The following is a 20,901-nucleotide window of genomic DNA, read 5'->3' as shown; positions in this document are numbered from 1 at the left end:
CCGACGTCCTGTGCGACGGGAGACCGAGGAAGCAGCAGCGGCAACCAAGGCCGGCAGGCGCGCGCAGCAACTAAGTCCAGTGGGGGTGAGAGAGAGAGATACGAACCGCGCGCCAGCTTTCGAGAGCGAGGCTGACGTGGCGTTGCGGGTATACCCTCTCCCCTAACGCAACACCTGGCGCCCCGGCGCTGCAGCAGGTGTTCCCTTTCGCCCGCTTTGCTCCGTCGAGGCGGGCTCGTGACGTGGCGTCGCAGCCAATGGGATTTCAGGTGCCGTTTCGCTGCTACAGACTATACAGACGCCGGCTTCTTTGCTCAATGGGCTATTTGACACTTTCGCATCAATATGCGTTTTCGACAGTAGATGGCGTGTGTTCAACACATTCGCTGCCCCATAAGTTCCGCCGAGACAGACGCTGCCCCTAAATGTAGGGGTCGATATTAGGGTCAGCATAGAGTTCAGACGCGTCAAGTTCGAATTATCCGGTGAAGGCCAACATTAGGATCGAAATAAAATTTTGGCGCCACAGAAATGCATGGGCGCTGGCCAGGATCGAATTAACCGAAAAAAATGAATTAACCAAAATCGAATTAGCGGAAGCCTGCTGTACAGCATTATTTTATAAAGAATGAAAACAGTCATCTTTTGCACCACGTTCAAATTTACCGCCATAATACTGCTTGATAGATTGCCGCTGCGCTTGAGCTATGCCGTGGTTGTTGCAGCTTCAGTAAATTAATGAGCTATATACCACTACATTTCTATAGACAGAATCGCGGAAAGTTAGCAATGAGTATCGCGGTGGAATGAAGATCCGGAAACGTATTGGCGATTGCGTTAGGCGGCGCCACTTAACTCCTGGAAATAAACGAGCTTCCTAAATGTCAGCGGCAGAGCCCACAACAGCTGCGGAGGGTGGGTGTTGTCGAGAGACAGCGAAAGCGCGATCGTCGGAGCGCACTTGCACCATCGCTAGATTCCTAGACGTTTCCCAACCAATTATGCTTAGGATTCAGCTGTCCGGTACTGATAACACCCTGGCTAGCTGGAGAAACAGCTGCTGGCTGTAAATCTGGCACGACGAGTTGTTGCTGCTGGCTTGTGCTGCCAAGGTGCTGCGCGACGCTGGACGTCAAGTCGGCCAAGTTCCTTGGCACTCCGCTGCTAGTGATTGTTAGTCCGGGCGCCTTGCTACCGGATGAAGATGCTATCGACTGCACGAGCGCTGTGCACGCCGAAGTACTGAAAACGTAGAAAGCACTGCGCACTTCAATTGCTCAACACTCATCGCCCTCGCGCACCGTGCCGCCAGTCGAGGTGTCTGTGCGCCACTTCTTTGATTGCGCACCGACAACCCAGTTCGGGATCGACGGCCCTGCGGTATCAAACGGCAGAGAGAGAGAGAAGCTTAGGCCGGAAGCGGCGGGGATATGCTTCCATGGACTAAGCAGCAGTGTTAACTAAAACGTGGAACGTGTGTGCGAAGCGAAAGCGGCGATCCGGCTTTCGTTTCGCCGTCGGAAGTACCCACTACGCTGTACGCGCGAGCGTCGCATGGGCAGGCGCGCCTTACGTGCGAGTGCGCGCTCTTTCAGTGCTGTGCGTCGTTCAAGCTACTGGCGTATGTTGCTACTACAGCTGGTGCCATCGCTTGACCGATGACGTGCCTGCTTGACGGTCAGGCCAGTCGCCTTGGATGCTCTTGATCGGTATAGTGCACACCGGGGCCATTCGGCTGATGTCGGGTGCTGCGGACGTTTCGAGTTTCGCGATAAAGACCAGAACGAATTTCTAGGTGCGACTAGGGTCAGCTTTGCCCAGTGTGTGTTTCCGTCACTTGTGAAAACTTTACCGGACCGCCGTCGCGCGCGTGCTGCGCGGTGGGTGTATCGAGGTGGAGTGGTGTTTGCGGCAGCCGCATTGGATCGCCGTAGGAGAGACGCACCTCCCTCGGGCTGCTGCACCCTGAGGCTGGTCCGCAGGTTGGTTTAGGCTGCTCATCGTCCGCGCTCGCACTTTTTCTTGTCTACTTGACGTGGTACATTATCAGCCAACTTCTTCCCAGACGCGTCCCTTGCTCTGCGCATTAACTGTGGCGAAACAGAAAGCACTTTAGTTTCTGCTAGCCTATCTTAAAAAAAAAAAAGAAAAAAAATCAGCTACCTCACCTTAGTACTCAGGTGAGGTCGAGCACTCGGGGTATTCTAGCCGTTCACTACCATTTCTGACATATTTTGCACTATAGCTGAACAGCTATAGTGTATAATCAGTTTGAAAGAGAACCTTGCCCGCGGAAGTACATGCACTTTCATGACTACTTGGTGCGTTAATGTGGAAACATGACTGTGAGATACATGCTGGTCATACAAAGGTGCTTTTATGTCACTGCCCGCATCTTTTGCATTAAAAAACAAGAGCTGCGTGGGAAAGAACGATCGTGTGTGAATAATTAGTAATCAGTTGGACAGTGCGTATTTGAGCATGAAGCAAAATTAAAACTGGTGTTAAAATATCGTATTAGATTCAATAGCAAGTAGAGAACCATTACAACTTCTTCATCCATACTTAGATACCAATATATTTGCTGTTGTTGCAATTGTTATGGTCAAATTCGAGATGTCTGTGAGGCAGAAATCTGCCCATGGTAAATGTGCAGCCATTTGTATTTTATGGTACGCAGAAATACCATGTCTCGTAACGTGAGAATGAATAGTTAAATCTCTATGTAATGAAACCCAATTTGGTGCATGCAATCTTCAGTTTAACGTGATTTTCATTAATTGACACTTATTCATCGAGCCTAATGCATTGAAAATCTCAAAACAGCAAAGTGAACTCAACGTATTGCACAAATAAAATAACTTGGTGGGGAAATATGGGTAAAATATGAGCATGTGGAATGTCAATTCATGTGGCTGATGCCATTAACTTAATTAAAAAGGTCTGCTGCTGTGATGAAAAAACACTAAGCATGCTCAATGGGCTTGCTATGGTAAATACATACACAAGCAAAAATTGCATCTTTAATGGTTCTTGAATAAATTTAATGCTATTTTCAAGTGTATTAAGTGTTTTATTAGATTAAGGGAAGTAACTTTCAGGTCCCTTTGACTTCATTATGGCAAGGTTTAATTGTACTATTATAAGTTGCTCTAGTTCAGCACTGAGTACTAACAGAAAATTTCTCTCACTCACCAGTTATTAAGTAATGCCATTCCATTGTCTCTTGTGCCTGTTGTGCAGGGCAGAGACCAGTGGTGACAGCATTGTGCAGCTGTCACTTCTGCTTGGTTTTGTGACTTACTATGAATTCAGCTTACGTACTCCTAAGCTTTTGTACAAAAGCCGTGATAGGCAGATGTGTAGGGGTAGTCCAAATATCACATGCTGGCTGATGCCTTTCTATATGAGCACAAATAATAAAGGGAATGTTAATACATAGGACTAGAACTATTCTATGAGTTGAAACAGGACTGTCACAGTACTGCCAACTGTGAAACATTATTTCAGTGACTGATGAAGAATGCAGGAGAAGCTCCTCCCCAAAGAAGGCGCCGAGTCTGATCTCCACATGTGCAGTGTGGCTGGATGTAGTCCCCTTGCTTATCGCACATGCACAAGGAGAAGCTGCCCCTGTGATTAAGCAACAAATAACATGGCATTGTCATGCACCACATACCTGTACAGCCAAGGTTGGCTGCTGTGGGGATGCTGAGAAAACAGCTTGCCACACAGTTATGTGCACAGTAATATGGGGGACTCTGAAAAGTTATTAATAGAGGGATTACCCTGGCCTCTCAGTGCATCCATAGAGTCTCTTTTCATTCCTTCTAAGAGTGTGAACCATACAATATATGTGCCACAGCTGAGAGAGTGCATCACTGAAGTTTGTGTTATACTGGTAGCACATGTGACATTTTTTATTGCAATTTAGCCCTATTCGGATAGAACTTCGAAATTGTGGTTGACTCCCTTCCTCCGCCTTCACAATGGAGCCAATCGCGATGGAGAAATTTGATCTCAGTCAGATTTATGCGATTGCATGTGACATCAGTATGGAACATTTTATGAAGGGGCATCACTTGTGCCTTGCGAGCAAGACACTTCTCAACTCTTTCAAATTACGGTCGTGCACTGTCTGAGCAATGCAAAAGTGGAAAGAGTAAAGAGATGGGCTAATTGGTTTTGATTTAGTGAAACAGAAACAACTGGCTTGGTGAAGGCACGGACATGTACCCAAGGGGGAACAACTGGACTTGGTGATTTGCTGGCCCTTGTAAAGATATTCCATTCAAGAGGCATTTGCCACTACATGCATTACTTGAAGTTGGCTATAGACAGAGCCTAAGATTTGTTTAGCTGCTGACTATGTGTTTTTTCAACTGTTTACTACTCCTGCAGGATGGGTGCACTAGTGAGCAGCTTCTTTCAGACGGGGGGACACTTGTTGTCACCAGGTGCGTCTGAGGGCACACGCCGAGTTGTCCTGGCATTGCTTGAGGAGATGCGCTCCAGAGAGGCATCTCACATCCACTGGTCATCAATAGAAAGTTATCTTGTGCAGATACCAAAGGTATGTTGGCACTGCTTAAGTACCAGAGACTTCATTAATGTACTTAGACGGAAATGTCACAACAGTGTCCATACGTGGAACTTGTGGGATTTCAGCATAAGCGTGCACATAAAATCTGAACACTTCTGCGCCTCTCTACAATGCTAATACTATGTAGCAGTAAAATTGCCAAAAGCTACCAAATATGAGAATTGTACAAAGGATAAATAAACTAGCGGTACAGCTGATAAAAGAATATTTTGAATCAGTTTTCACATGAAATGATAGTTTTACACCCCAAACACACACTGCTTTCCATCAACCAATCTCCATTTGAACTAACTATTAGACAAAATGGCATTCTGAATGTGCTTCTTAAACTAGGTGAGAAAAGATGTCCTGACCCTGATCAAATTCCTAACGCTTCTTTAAAGCATTATGCTGAGTGGTGCTCATTCTTTCTTTTCGATATTTATACTAAATCTCTAGAAATCGCGAAAGTTCTGAGAGACTGGAAGCGGGCTAAGATAGTACCAATACACAAACAGGGTTCCAAACATGATGTCACTAAATACTGGCAATCTCATTGACAAGTACATGCTGCAAAACGCTGGAGCACATTTTAACAACGCACCTAATGAAATGTGTGGCAGGAAATGACATTTTGGGTAAAAATCAGCGTGGTGACTAACGAGGGTACTTGACAGTTGCTATTCTCACTGAAGTTACACATGAAATCGGTGAATGTATTGATGGAAAGGGTCAAATAGATATTATCTTTATTGATTTCCACAAAGCATTTGATAGAATATCCCACAAGAAGCTGCTTATGAAGCTGTCTCGATTTCTAGGTAAGGCTCAGCTATTAGAATGGATAGAGGCATATTTATCAGAAAGGGAACCATTTGTTTCATTAAATTTTGTTTGCAGTACCAATACATCAGTTCAATCGGGTGTGCCACAAAGGTCTGTTGTAGGCCCTCTTCTTTTATCCATTTAAATTAGTGATATGGGCACAGGTTTTTTCACCCCAAATAGCCATAAAATATTATGCAGTTGACACCATTGTGTGAATTGAAATATGCATCCTTAATGACCAACAGGAACTTAGTAACCATTTACAAAAAGTCAGTCTCTGGTGTGGCAAGTGGCAAATGGAGCTGAAGGCATCAAAAACTGTTTGTATGCGTATGATGTGTAAAAAAGATCTGTTAATTTTTCCTACATCAGCAGAGCAGAATTAGCGGAGGTTAGGGAACTTAAGTGCCTAGGGATTAATCTCACGTATGATTTGAACTTGTCAGTACATGTTGACAATGTTTGTAATAAGGCCATGCATAAACTTTGGTCATTCTGACGAAAACTTCACAACGCTACTCCAGAGGTAAAATCAGTGGCTTACAAAATTATTTTACTTCCTGTAATAACTTATCCAAGTCATGTGTGGGAGCCGTACGCTCAAAATGTGAGCGCGTGCAAAATAAGGCTTTGAGGTTTATCTTTAGCACATATGCTAGAACCCAGTCCATCACCGAACTTGGAAGCAGAGCTGGTCTCATGGCTGTCAAGCAAAAAATGAAGTTTAACACGCTGACATTCTTTTTTCACATATTAAGCGAGGACTATAAAGCAGACTTAGAAAAACACATCACAGTAAAAAATCCTGCTAGGCACAGAACAAAGCATTCAAAACATATTAAACCATTTAATTATAGAACAGAATCATTTAAACATTCATTCTTGGTTCGAAGCATAGAGAATTGGAACAACTTGCCACAAGAGATAGTAGATTGTCCCGATTTAAAAGCATTTTGAAAATGCTGTTACCAATTATTTGTAAGCTGTTGAAAATATGTTTTATTGTTAGCTGTTTTCGGTTGCAGCTGTATGGCACATCACTTCTTTTTAGTTATAGCAATATACACATGTTAATCGTAACTCATGTGATTTATTGTTTTCATATATGTTTATATGTTGTTTCTTTCTAACCTGATTGCTTTCTGTAGAACTGTATAAACATGTACTATGTTTAGTTTGTACGCGACAGCAATGTAGCCGCAACTCCTGTCTTGGTATGTGCTGACCGTATGAATAAATAAAATAAGATAAATAAATAAATAAAGTATGCTGTCTGCATAATGTCAATCTAAAGCTTCATTTTCTGTTTGTCATTCTGATGGCAGATGAATGTGTAGTATTACCATACTTTCATCACACAAATTATTATGGAATTCTTTGATGACAACTGGCCAAAGTTTCAGTGAAAAAAGCTTCCGGATCCCTTCGTAAGTTATGCAATGATATAAACCGACCAGTAGGTGTCATAAACAGCAGAAAGAGTTGTAGAACTGCGTTACTGAGCCTGTGCTTGTTATTTTTGTCATGTCAAAATGGAAATGGAAGAGAAGGATGGATGGAATTAGAAAGCAAAAGTTAGAATGAAGTAAGGAATTTGAAAATATTATGCACTGCTTAATCACATGAGTTTGTTCGCAATTGCATTAAAAATAAAAATTTTATGCTCCTACCGCAATACTTTGAGTGTTGCACGATACAGAAAGTGTTGGTTGATTGGCTCCCAGTGACAATGACAGAGCATCGATAGCAACGCAGTATCGCACTACACCGAACTTAGGTTACCATCCATGTGGTTACTGCAAATATGCACATCTCCATCTTAGGGTGAAAACATCTTGTCAGTGGTGGGTCCGGACAACTACAATCTACTTCAGCGTGCCATTGGCTTCAACTGTGTGGAGCTGGTGCGTTGGATCCTGGGACGAGGATGCGATGTAAACCGTGGGGTCTGCAGCCTGCCGCTACACATTGCCGCCCTGCAAGGCAACGAAGAAATCGTTGAGCTGCTGCTAAAGCATGGGGCTCGTGTTGACACTGAGGCACGGATGTGCTTCCCAGGTCCACATAATCAAGTAAGTTAAGCTCAGCTTCTCTTCTGAGAAAAAGAAACTGCTGTTGTGGGATAATTAGTATTCAGGAGGATCGTAAATTTTTGGTATTCTTGAAATGAACGAAATGGTTTGGGCGTCATAAACACCACCAAAATCCTTGCTAGGAGCAGAGATGTGAATAATGGCTCAACAATTGGAAATGTGGCAAGAACTGCTAGTGTGGCTTTGTGATATGACCATTTTATTAAATAATATGCCAGGTGAAAACGTTTATATAAAACTAGCTGATCTGAAATTCATTTTCGGTCGTTTACTACCAATAAATACCAGCCAGAACGCCAGCTGGCAGAAGCTGGTAATTTCACAATAATTCAATAATCCAAACTAGACTATGATTCAATTGAACTGGTGAATTATTTTCATCTGGATAGCTATTATTTAGCTTACTTTACAGTCGACTCCACTTAAATAGAACTCAAAGGATGGAAAATGTGTTCCGTTCATCTAAAGTTTCATTTAGATGAGGGACTCGGACATCACTAACAACAGTTTTAATTAAAATGCATTGATTCTATTATCCTATTGCAGCAAAAAAATTGAAGTTATTGTTCTCTGCTTTGAGTATTGTAGCTTATTTTGCACAGAGGTATGTGTTCATTCTTAAAAGCTTCTCCAAGAATTGTGCCATTCAAAATAGCGCTGCAGACTGTCAACTGCATTTCTTTCAATCAGTAATGCCCACTGAAATACACTAGAAGAATGTTTTTTTGTCACAATAATATCAATAATAGCAAATAGTAAGTGAAGCCCTTGTTCCTAACATTCGAGCAAGGGAAACTTTAGTGGTATTCCTGCTGCATGAAAGAACCTGCAGTGTCAATCTAGCTGTAAAGTCTTTCCATTTTGGTAGTGCCATCATCTTCGTCAGGGATCACTTCCTTGCCTAGGTACAAAGAAACATGAAATATATGACATGTGAACACCATGGAGAAGTTGTTGATGCCACAGCAGTGCAAATGCCCTATGGATTTTATTTGCCTGACTGTTTAACATGACCATTGGACATGGTTTTAGGACTTATCCCGTTTCATATGGGATATGATAATCGATGAGTTAGGTGGTCGTTTTGGTTCCAGTTCTTTGTTACTGGAGTTCACAAGAAGAATCTTTCCATTTAACCAATGCTCATTAACATTGTGCCTATCGGTAGCCAACCAAACTTGGTACACTCATTCCATTTATCCAGCATTTCCATTCAAGCGAGTTTCGTTTAACTGGAGTCTACCGCATTTACATTGTGCTATCAAAATTAAGCATCAGACCACCTTTTTCTACCTTGTTTTTACTGCTCTTAGTAGAATGTATAGAAAAGCAGCTTACTGTTTTCAGTGCTAATGCATTATCAAATGTAGCACCATTGGCTGGTACTTGATGTTGTTGATCACATTTATTGCCTCTTGTTTATTGCTTTGTATGCAGTCTGAATGTGGTCGTCTACAGATGTTCATTTAGTTTCTTTAAGATTTCATTGTTGTGGCTATGCACTGATTAACTATTCTTACTGGAGTGCTAGGTACTCTTACATGGAAGATCGGTCTGTTATATAGCCAGATATGATATATATTAAAATTGGCATGTGAAATTGTTCTCTTGCTCTTATTCATTTTAATACCAATATTAAATGTGACCACATCTAAACACTTGGGGCATATTCAGGCATGGAAAAATGTACATTTTTTTGAAGATGCTTTCCTAACTTCCTAAGTTCTCGCCATGCACAGAGATAAATGTTGAAACTCAACCCTGAGGCACTCTGAAGCCTCTGTCAAAAGACCACAAGCTATTTTCTATTATGCAGCAGGATAAGCCTCGAGTGACTGTTTTCTCTTGTGATGCTAATGGAGAAATACCTCTTGAGGAAAACATGGGATAGTGAGCGGTGTGTTACTTAAGTCTGAGCCATGTTATGATTGAAAGGTTGCGAACTAATGGTATATTTCTTTTCATCTGTAGCTATCAACCTATAATGATGCCTGTGTTTCCTAAACAGACATCCATCCATTGCATTAGCAGTTACTGACAAAAGCCTTGTGTTCATTCTCTGTCCCTCTGCATACCAGGTGTGCGAGCTTTGCAGTTCAGTGGGAGGCACTGGTCCGTCTTCTGACCGCTACTCTGAGCGCCTTCAGTCTGCTGAGTACTATGCCATCGACGGAGACCATTCAGACATCTTAGAGCTCTTGTTGGCTCAAGGGGAAGACAGCTGGCTTCCCTGGCAGCAGAAGCGGCCCTTGCTGCATCTGGCTTGCGAGCGGGGTGCCTGGAATTGTGTCCGCTTTCTTGTTGCCGAACGCTCCGAGGAGCTCAATCAGTGCTATGATGAGTACTACCCCATCCACCAGGCTGCACTTCAGGTCTGCATTCTGTGATGTTTGCTTCGTTCTTAGCCTCTTTCAAGCTTCTTCAAGCCTTGAAGTGAATCCCTCTGATACTCTTGTTACATGATTCTTAAAGGGACACTAAAGGAAAATACTAAATCGATGTGAAATGTTTAAATACCATTCCAGAAACCTCGCAACGCTTGTTTCGTACCAAGAAAATACTTAGTTTACGAGAAAATTGCATCTGAAGGGTCCGAATACCTTTTTAGAAATTCAAATCTCCTGCTACCTAACCGGGGGAGTGGTGACGTAGCATAAGCCATCACCACCCTTTGCTGCCGTCGGTGAGTATAACGGCACTTGACAGACTGTGATACCTAGCCAAGCCAGAGCGGTGGATTCGCCGCTACGGCTGCGTTTTGGACAAGTGGAACAGACCATTCGAGCATCCTGTGACATCACACAGAAGTTGAATTCTCTGCTACTTGCAGTTTGTGCGAGTTTCGCAATCCACCAAAATCAGCGCAGCACTATGCGATAACGAAACTACTGAAACGCAAAAGCCTGGGCGGCGCAGAGGCTAGCGAAACTGAAACCTTTCAATCGCCCGCATCGTTCAAGGGTAATTTCAATTAGTTCGTTTTTTAAAAATGAAATAGGACTGGACAGGTACCCTTTAATTTCGTCTTGTTATACAATACAAGGATGTTTTTTGCAACGAATGGTTCTCTACTATTGATAGAACTTAACTGAGGAATGCTTTTGTCATCGGGCAAGTACTTGAACATTCCGGGGGAGTCTCTAATCATGTCCTGCATTTACCTCAATTTCTCGATTATTTAGGCTCTGTTCGTGATAATATTGACACCTTAGAGATTCTTGAGCACTAATCTATCACTTTAGCTTGTCAATATTTGCCTTTAGTGTCCCTCCAGTGTTGATACAGCTCCACTTTCTGGAGAGATAACAATGAGGGGGAATGATAGGGAGATCAGCCAGTGTGCTCTACCTGCTAGAGGTGCCACAATGGCTGGATTGCAGTTGCCTTGGTTACTAGATTGCTGTTACCATGAACCTCATTTTACAGATGTGGCACACTCAATTAGGTCAACAATAGTGATCACGTGGTGGCATCTTTACTGGCATTACATTTAAAGTTATTGTTGTTTATTATCTATCACAGTTGCTTCTCAATAGTCATATTCTTAGCCGAAAACTAATCTTTAAGAGTTCATGCTTAAGCAATGCAAATTGTGCTTCAGTAATAGTTCTCTTACAGACATAAGCTTCATAAAACACTGATAGCCCGTTCAACTTGAGGCAAGCACTTCTTTTTTAAGCAACGATAAGGCCAAATAGATACAGGAGACCCAGGCCACGAAAAGCAAATCTCTGTATGAATGAGAATGGGCTAGAGCACATGAGGCTGACATTCTCCAGTCAGCGAACAACAGCTGATATTCTTGAAAAGTAAACAATCAATGCATTCTGCCAGTATTGCACCATGTGGCCTCAACTCGGAATATACTAAAGAAACTTGAGAAGAAACTAAATAACATGCAAAAATGAAAAAACCCCATATTAATAGGTGGTACAGTGGGAGACAGGGAGGCAGCAGTTCGAATAAGAGAGCAAATGCAGGCAAGCTGATGCCCCAGTTGAGATTAAGTGATAAGTAAAGCTGGGCAGGTCATGCAAAGTATACAGCAATCAGTGGACTATGAAAGCAACAGAGTAGGTCTCAAGGGAAAGTAAATGCGGCCAATGACTGCAAAGGAATTAAGTTGGTGATCATATTAAGGAGTTTGCAGGCATGAGATGCAGCCAGCTGACACATGGCTGTGGTAACTGAAGACCACTGGGTGAGACCCTCATCCAGCAATAGACGTGTAAAGAGGCTAATGATAGTGAAGGCACAAGCAGACAGAAATGTGAAATAACGTCATCCCACCTGGAAGCTTCCCCATGCTGACGGCAGTGCATGAATCATGTGCAAGAATGTGTTTCTTGAGTTGTCTACTGTGCTGCTGTTAGACTGCTGTCATTGTGGTATTGTCCACGGCAGTCGATCAAGCACAGCACAATTTGGCTGTTACTGTCAGATCACAGCTGTTCTGCCTATATGTTCCTGTGCCCCCAGCATCGTGAATATAATGTACACAGCCTGTACGCTTCAATGTGGATCCTTCTCACAGTGGTTGCCATATTGAATGTGCGAGGGCTTCAATAAATCAAAACTGCCAGGCAGAATTACTATGTCAAATCAACAGAAGTAATTGGCTTTGAGAAGGTTAGGGCTTCGCATGTCTCTTTCCGTACTGCTTCAAGTGCAGCCTCTTCTCGTCTGTCGAGCTCTGTCCAATTCTTTGCACGCTTTCTTGCACGCTCTTTTGCACTCGTGCACTCTCTGAGCTCAAACTGAATTAAGGACCTCTGTCCCTGTCAGCCCTTGGACTACGACACTGCCAATCAATGTCTCCAAGTCCATTCTGCCTAGTGCGACTTACTGAGGCGCATGATAAAGTTAAAGGAATCCTGAAATCCTGCTATCGTTACAGTAATGCACAGTCTTCAGTGGAAGCACCCTTGACGAATAACAATTTGTTAGATTACTGTGTGACCATATGATGAGAAAAATAAAATAAAATGTAAGATTGACACACTGCCTATCTCTGCTACATATTGAGTTTTAATTCTGAAACGTGCAGCACCAATGGTTCTATATATTTGATATGCCAACCTCCCTTTAGCATATATGAGCCGTTGGCATCTACCATTTTTAAAGCTCTTCATTCTCTTAATTGTCCAGTTTTGTGCAAGATAGAGATGAGGCAAACAGTGCAGAGGCAGTTGGATATTGACCCCGTTCTCGTATGGTGTCGCTCCTGATTGCTCACGTAAATGTGTTTTGTCTCACCAGGACAAGAAGTTTTTGGAGTTGCTCATACAGTGCGGAGCCGAAGTGAGTGCTCGTACGACAACTCAGCAGCTGACTGTGCTCCACGTGGTGCTTTTGCTGGGAAAGAAGTCTGCCGAGGAGACACTATCAGTGCTGAGGGCCCTGCAGGACCATGGCTGTCGAGAACTTCTCAACGAGCCCGACAGTCTGGGCAACACACCCTTGCATGTGCTGATTGTGCGCTATGCGCTGGAGGAGTCGCGGCTTGGCTACCAGGAGCCCCGCCCGTGGACTAAGTGGGACATGCTTCATTTAGTGCGCTACCTCCTACAGAGCGGTGCCGGGCCAAGCATCAACCGACCGGGCAACAGTGCATTGGCATGTGTTCTTCGCCACGTTCGTGACTGGGAGTTCCGCTACGAGCTGCTGGACATGCTCCTACAAAACGGCGGTGATCCCAACTGTGTTGGCCGCGATGGGTCGGCGCCACTCATGGTGTGTCTGGTGCCTCTCATCAACAAGGACCCGCTGCATTCTCTTTCTCACAACAAAAAGGTGTTCTACCTCAACTCGGTGCGTCTGCTGTGTCGGTATGGAGCAAACCCCAACTGCAAGTCACGCAGCAACCTGACCCCCATGCATGTGCTGGTCTTCACAGCGAGCGAGTACATCACGCTGAACAGGGAGGATGACAAGCGCAGTGCGTTCACCTTCATCCGACAGCTGTTGACAGTACTTCTTCAGCATGGATTGGACCCTAATGCCCGTTTCTCACAGCGAATGCAGCACATCTTGCTCGCTTTGTTGGACTTGGTGCAAAATGCGAGGCTCGCTTCGGACTTGGAACACGTGCACGCACTAACACTTGCACTCCTTGTGCATGGCGCAGACCCGGATGTGCAAGTTAGCTCATCGGATCCAGTCATCTGCCACTCGCAGAGCTCAGTGTTCCTCAAGAAAGCCTCTAACCAGGTGAGGGTGAACCTTGGCTTGGTTAAAGGATGTGAACTGTATGATATCACTATGGGAAGGCTACATAAGAAAAGCAATTGCTTTTTATTACGATGTGTACTGTGCATTTGAACCCAAATATAATGAATGCGGATAAAGCAAGTTATGCTCTATATTGAATGCGCAAAACTTACTGTCCAATACGGATGTAAGATAACTCCTTGATAAAGAACTAGACATTGTATGTGTCGAACTCAGGGCATTCACTGTCAGATGAGGCGCCACCTTTCCCGACACTTCACAATGCACTTTTGTGGCGGATGTTCTGTGCCGGTACTGGGCTGACATTGAAGAAAGTGGACTGGAGCAGGTCTGCACAATTATGCCCATTGAGAACGCCATCCTTAGTGACACTGATAAACACTTTAAGGCACAGGCAAAAATTACTGCCTACTACACATAGTTTCGTTTTCAATAAATGGATTCCTTCCTTGCTTTCTGTCTGAACTGTGTACAACAAATTCATATATAGAGAATGCATCACAAAAGTTCATTTACTTTCGTTATAGGCAAGTTTGGGTGTATCTAATTGCCTGATATATCAACTATCTTTAGCACACAAGCCTGTTCATTATACCAGAGTTTGACTGTGTTCGCTTGCGACCTGCTGCAATGGTTCAGTTACTATACCACTTTGCTGCTGAGCACGAGGTTGTAGGTTTGATTCCCGGCAGCAGAGGTCGAATTCTAAAAGGGGGTGGAATCCAGGAATGCACATGTGCTAAGCAATGGCTGTACATGAGCCCCTTAACTGGGGAATTGTTTCTCAAGATTTGACTATGCCTTGGGGAGTTTTTCTTTCGAAATGGTGTTCTAAATTAAAAAAAATTGTTTTTTATGAGATTTTGATATACAACAAATAACAGTTTGACAGTTTTATGCTCCTTTTCACTTCATAAGCTTGTTTTCATCTTGAAGCACAGTGAGTTACCCAGGGCGACATCACAGTCTATTCCAGGATTTCCTTGAAAAACAAACCATGTTATTGCGACTCCACCATCATGCAATTTTTTAAAATTCACTGGTGTTGTGACTGGCTCTTCCAAGCCGTTCTTATCTTCTCAGTCACTACTTTCGCTGTCGGAGTCACTGTCAGTGTTGCTGTCTATCTCAAACACGTACTTTTGTCAGAGTCATCACTCTGCTCCAGCAGTGCTGCCATTCAAAGCTTTTTATCTCTGTGCGCGAAATCTGCATTTTGAAGTTTGGCACAATTCGCGCCAAAAGCAAGAGTTTCCACGCCCAGAAAGTCACGCGCCTGTGGACGCGCTCCTTGTCACATGCTCCCCACTTTGCTGTCTGATGAATAGGTGGCCAGCCCCTTCAGTCTACACAAGCAAAATGGCACCATCTGGAAAACAAACATCTCACCACCACTCACATTTCTTTCAAGACATGGCACAATATATACTACTTGATGAAAAATATGTTTCCTATGAATTGCACTTTTCAACGCGGCGAGAGAGCTTTGTGTCTGTAGTTGCACGTACTCCCTATGGCGTGGTCCCCAGTTAAGGGGTTAAACTCTAGATGGTCAATATTAATTTGAAGTCCTGCACTATGACACCTCTTATAGCCGTCGTGTTGCTTTGGAACTTACGTTCAACCCAATAATCAAACAATCCACTAGCAAACATAGAGCCTTCAGCAGCACTACATTGCTACCATCAGCTCTGTTATTTTACTATGTACCAATTTGTGATAGTGAGGCACCATGACTGTAGAAGTGAGGCAGCATTGGTTACATACTGCAGGCAGCTTGGCTCATAGTTACTGTTTGAAAATGAAATTTAGAGCATGGAAAGTGATCGGTACTATATGTTACATCAGGATCCCAAGTTGATTGCTTTCAGAGAGGCAATCTATGTTGCCTGTTGACTGGATGGAGCAGTAGAACAATGTCTGCTAAGAAAAACTAGCAGGCATGTGCACTTTCTTTTGTCTTGTAATTGTTGAGTGCGTATCATAAAACAGCATGATCCTTCTTAAACTTCATAAAAGACTCTAGAGCCCTCTCCGTACCTCGTAGAACACAAGCAGCAATAGCTGAGAGCCTGTCATGATTAGACAATCCTCCAAGACATGAACAACAGACGTGCAAAACTATAGCACCCTTCCATAGCAAGCATGTATGACAAACTAATAGTTAACAAAAATAATTATCCTGTCTTTTTATTGATGCTTTTAAATAAAAGGAAAAACTTGCAACATCTTATGATGGATGCCAGTAACACCAAATATTTACTATTCAGCTAAGAGCCCATAGCATTTGCTATAATGCAGTTAAGTAGCTGCTGATTTGCAAGCTGCATGTGTCCACACTGGAGCTATTGACCACAGATGCACTCACATTGCTATGAATACAACCCGTTAGTAATGCATAGAAAAGTAACAGAATGCTACTTTAAAGCAGGTCTTATCAATTTTACCCCAGTGTGTCGTGTCCAGTGGATAAGAGTGATTGAATCAGTCTTGAACTATAATGGACTTTGTAGCCAATGGCTGGAGAGCATTTATCTACTTGGAAGTTTTTCAGCGTTCGCCTAAATGTCAGTACGTGAGCGTTTTTGCATTCCGTCCCCATCAAAGTACAGCCATGGCTGCCAGAGATTGAACTATAATGCTTGATAGAACTATCAGCACAAGAACAGCATAGCAACTGAGCCATTGTAGCAGGTATATCTAGTGATAACACCATCCCAGTGATAGTATTATATAGCAATATGAACCAGTAGGCAATTATGATTTATTAATTAGAACAAATATTTTCTCTGAGGGAACATGCATATGAGAATTCTCTGTGACATGTGAAGTATAAATTGAAAGTGCTGTACTGAACCACCCATCAACAGCCAGCAGTGTTCCACTTGTGTAATTTGGTGAATTTAAACCCATGATCATGTGCTATTTTGTAAATTTGCAAGTGATGTGCAACACTGTTCTGAAGTTACACCCTGGTTTAGTTTGTAGTATACTTTGTTGGCACCTAGCTTGCAAGTGACACAATTGTATGGGGCACACATGTGATGTAAGGCTGGAGAAAGAGAGGTGAACTGTTTAAAAGGTTTGTTTTTGATGCTGATATCTTGGCAGCACCTTTTTTGACTAGTTAGTCCATCCTTATTCAGTACCTACATAAAATGTTTTTTCTGTGTATATAAGCTGCATGCTATCAGTGCCCTATTTTCATTGGCACCTCTCGATAAAATACTGCGCCTGCTTGAAAATTGACGTTCCCACTAAGGAAGAAGGGGGAAAATAGAGAGAGCACATGCCTGAGCAAGCAGCAAGCTTTTAGCATAGTCAGAAACCATGGATGCATGAATCTTATGACAGTTCCCGAGTGGATTAACAAAACAAAAAAAATATTGACAGCAGTCGTGCCTTTAGCACTTGTGTGAGAAGGTGTTCCGCATTTGTCACATGAAGCCTCAGTATTTCAAAGCATCATTTTGTCTCCTTGCAAAACAAGAAAAATAAAAACTCTTATTTTCTTTCTCTTGCGCTGTTGTCATCAGGTTCTGCACTATTACATCCATCAACTGAGCCGCAAGCACGACCTTCTTAACGACCCTGAGCAGCGGTTCGCCGACCTTATCCGACTGTTCTATTACACCATGGACCACCGCAAGCTCTACAGTTGCCTCAAGAGTTTTCTGGGCCAGCCGGTTGTGCTGCCTGCAGCGACCGCTGGTTGCATCATGCAGCTGCTGAGGTCTATGTACAGCCAGCCACGCTCGCTCAAGCAGATTGCCCGGGTGGCCATACACCAGGCTCTGCGACACCAGGTTGCCACTCTGGTAGGGAAACTGTCACTCCCAGGACCTCTAAAGGAGTACTTGCTTCTCGACTGGACGCCTTAGAGCTAGTGCCCCTGCCAAGTGATTGACACACTGTTGCTTCGGCAAACGTGTTCGGTCTTGTCTCCCTTTCTGTCTTCTCATGTGAAAGAATTGCAGTGTGCAGAGAGGAGGATAGTAACAAGGATGTACAGACATGTGGGCAGGCACTGTGTGAGTGTCAATTGCATGGCTTTGCTTGTCTCCATCTGTTTGCGCTGCAACTCTTGTTTTGAGTCCGGTGCCGGATAGCCTGTGAAAGAGCAATGTTGGATCTGCCACTTTCTATCTGGTCAAGCCTTCCCTTGCCCCCAAACTTCTTTTCCATGCTTTTCTTGTTTTCTTTTTTTTTTTTGCTGGTGGAAGAAAGGTTGTATAGTGCTTCGCTTATGGTATGTTTCGTTTTTGGTTGTGTTAAAGGGGTGCTGAAATGCTGCTGTCCTCTCTTGTTTGTTCTTCAATGCTTGTTTTGGTGCTTCATACTCATTCATCAGTTATGTTGTGCACTATTGTGGACAAATAAAACGAAACACGGACAACTTAAGCCTAACAAGAACACATCATTTAATTTCTGCTTTTTCCCCCACATAACATCGGCATAATTCTGCCTTTATGCTTAGTTTTGGGGTTTTAAACTATCTTTGGTGACCGGTTAATTGGTGGTGAAAAAATATTACTCTTGAGTTACAATTTGTAAAAGGTGTGTGGACAACTGAAACAAAACACGAACAACTTAGGCCTAACAAGAACACATTATTTAAGTTCTGCTTTTCTCCCCACATAACATCGGCATAATTCTGCCTTTATGCTTAGTTTTGGGGTTTACACTATCTTTGGAAACAGGTTAAGTGGTGGTGCAAAATCTTACTGTTGAGTTGCAACTTGTGAAAGGTGTTCTGCTGTAGTATTTGACATGTGCACATTTTGTTTATATTTAAAATTTTTCACCAGGCTAACATCACAATATGACAATATTTTCCTATTTGCATCTCACTTGTCCACAATAGTATGTGGATCATTTCTGTTGCACTGTTTGACAAGGAGGCCAGTGTTGGCTGTTTCTACTTGTACCAGAAAGCAGAGCGTGGTGAAAAGCATGCCAATGACAGAGAAACAATGTGGTGGCATTGATGGCCGTGTACTGCATCGTGCATGGATCGATTGAAAATTGAGCATGTTGGTAGGCATTCATGTTGCTGAAAAGCGGGCATGTGAACAAGGACACAGGTAGCAACAAAAACGTGTTTGTGTTCTCCTTTGCGTTCCTTCTTGTATCTGTGCAGCCTGCCTTTCAATAACATGAATCATGCATGGGTTTGGCTTTCTCTGCCACCCAGTATAGTATTAACAATGATGGAGGCGCCAAATAAAAAAAAATAGAGATCTTCAGCTTTTATGATGGCTGTTTTAGGGCCTCTTTGAAGTTTTGGTTTCGTGCAAAGCCTAAATTATTATATGCCGATATGTAATGTGAAAGTTGCTTGTCATGATAAAGATTTCAGGTTGAGAACCATACCTTCACTTTTTATAAAGGCATTAAGCCATCATAGCACATTCTCGTGAAGTTTTTCTTAGATTATGGATTCTCGTTCTCTTTAAACATGCATTTTTACTTTATTGTTCAACCTAGATTCTAGTTACACTTCTTGTTCTACATTATTCATGGATAAGCACAGGCAGGTCACAGCTACAGGCAGCCCACATAACAGGTTAAGAACGGGGCACCCCGAGAATAATGCAGGATTATAAAGGGACTTAAATAGTGCAATATTGTGACAATATTGTATGGTGTAATATTGTAACACAAAAAAAATGGAACTATCTGTAGAATTTCTTATGCATACAGTAAGCATTCTGAATATTTTTATCACATTTTTAACTCAAATAAAAGCTAATCCTGCTATACAATATAAATGCCATTGGCATTTTGACATGCCAGAGCTTGTGTTGCAGGTACTAATTAGTTAAAGTAATAATCAAGTGCCAAAAAGAATAGCACAGTGATTAGTATTGTGCTTGCAAAAATGAATAAAAACCATCCATGGAAAGAGATGAACACTACAAGTTAATTCAAATAAAGGAGAAAGAAATGGTGCACAAATTTAGCACATAAACATACACAACACGGTCCTTTAGATAGCAGCATAAAACAAATCTTTTGAAGAATAATTTAGAATTAAGGACAGGTTGTGCGAAAGAAAGAAAGCACACCATTAGTGAAAGGTATTGCTCAAGCATCAGGACATTGTGTTCTACACTGAATGTGAAGCTATGCAACTAAAGTTGTGGACAGTAGTGTAGGACATCTTCAATAATGAACTTTAGAAAAACTTCTACAGGGTACGTCCACGTGTAAAACCTCGACATAATGATCACAGATACAACAAACCTTAAAATGTTTCTCAGCGATATCAGCATGTAACGAATATAGGCATCAGATGCAATATTATTGTAATGAGGTTGGACCCTATTATCCCTATATATGTGCCTTTGTTTAGTCATCTAGGTTTTAGATGACACAATAGCCTGTACCGCAAAATGCAAATCTCCATCGTTTTCTCGCGGCAACGAATCTACTAACAGATGTCAACCAAAAAGTGTGTCATGCGCTCATTTGCATTGACTGTGATGTTAAATGAAACAGAAAATATTTTTTTTCTTTGTGATATTCAGGCCTTTAGCTAATCGTCCAAAGAATGTGTTTAATTACTTTGAGGACAAAACCAAACATTATGGTTTGTGTTATTGCACGAAGAAGCCTCACATGCTCCTGTTGTTCATGGACTTCCACTAAAAATCGTTTTGTTGTGCAGTAATATCTTTTATGCTTTACCTAGTCTGAAGCATCCCAATTAGCGCACTCATTCTGACCATTCGATTTGAGAAACTTAGGTACTTAGACCAGGCTCTAGCGTATACAGCAACTGCTCTTCTGGAAGATCAGGACTTGTATTGTTAGTGCCAAAGTTTCAGGCAGTTGGCGTTCACATTACTTCCTGTTTAGCATAAAAAGCAGGCTATAAAAGCAGACTGTAAAAGTAGGCTTGGAAGAGTTGAAATACTAAGTTATTGTGTTTTTCTTCCTCACAGTACTGCATGTAGAGCATTTGACTAAATTTCATTGCAGAATCAGCCAAAATGAATTAACAAATAGCAATGTTTAATCATATTATGTTTCTCAAGCTGTCGAACCTATCGTGGGGTGACTGCTTCATGGAAAATGTACACGTTGCTTAACACAGGAATGTATGGCAGCATGAGCTCTATTTTTCTCTCTCTCTCCAACTCCTGCATTTGCAATGTCTTATCT

General features: G+C 42.6%; 1 protein-coding gene across 1 annotated transcript; it reads left to right on the top strand.

Moving 5' to 3' along the window:
• Positions 1–875: 875 nt before the first annotated feature.
• LOC142585553 (uncharacterized) lies at positions 876–20,019 on the top strand. The gene is made up of 6 exons (XM_075696389.1): positions 876–1,982; positions 4,402–4,573; positions 7,234–7,482; positions 9,582–9,875; positions 12,763–13,713; positions 17,271–20,019. The coding sequence occupies exons 2-6, from the start codon at positions 4,403–4,405 to the stop codon at positions 17,613–17,615; spliced, it is 2,010 nt and encodes a 669-aa protein (XP_075552504.1). The 5' UTR covers positions 876–1,982; position 4,402; the 3' UTR covers positions 17,616–20,019.
• Positions 20,020–20,901: the final 882 nt, after the last annotated feature.

This window comes from Dermacentor variabilis, chromosome 6, assembly GCF_050947875.1.
Source record: "Dermacentor variabilis isolate Ectoservices chromosome 6, ASM5094787v1, whole genome shotgun sequence".
NCBI classification, from domain to species: domain Eukaryota; kingdom Metazoa; phylum Arthropoda; class Arachnida; order Ixodida; family Ixodidae; genus Dermacentor; species Dermacentor variabilis.
The sequence above is the reverse complement of the archived record's forward strand: the minus strand, read 5'-3'. Positions and strand labels throughout refer to the sequence as shown.

Coding starts and splice junctions, on each gene's coding strand:
- LOC142585553 (XM_075696389.1), top strand. CDS start 4,403: ATGGGTGCACTAGTGAGCAGCTTCTTTCAGACGGGGGGACACTTGTTG. Junction 4,574..7,233: donor ATCTTGTGCAGATACCAAAG/GTATGTTGGCAC, acceptor TCTCCATCTTAG/GGTGAAAACATCTTGTCAGT. Junction 9,876..12,762: donor TCCACCAGGCTGCACTTCAG/GTCTGCATTCTG, acceptor TTGTCTCACCAG/GACAAGAAGTTTTTGGAGTT.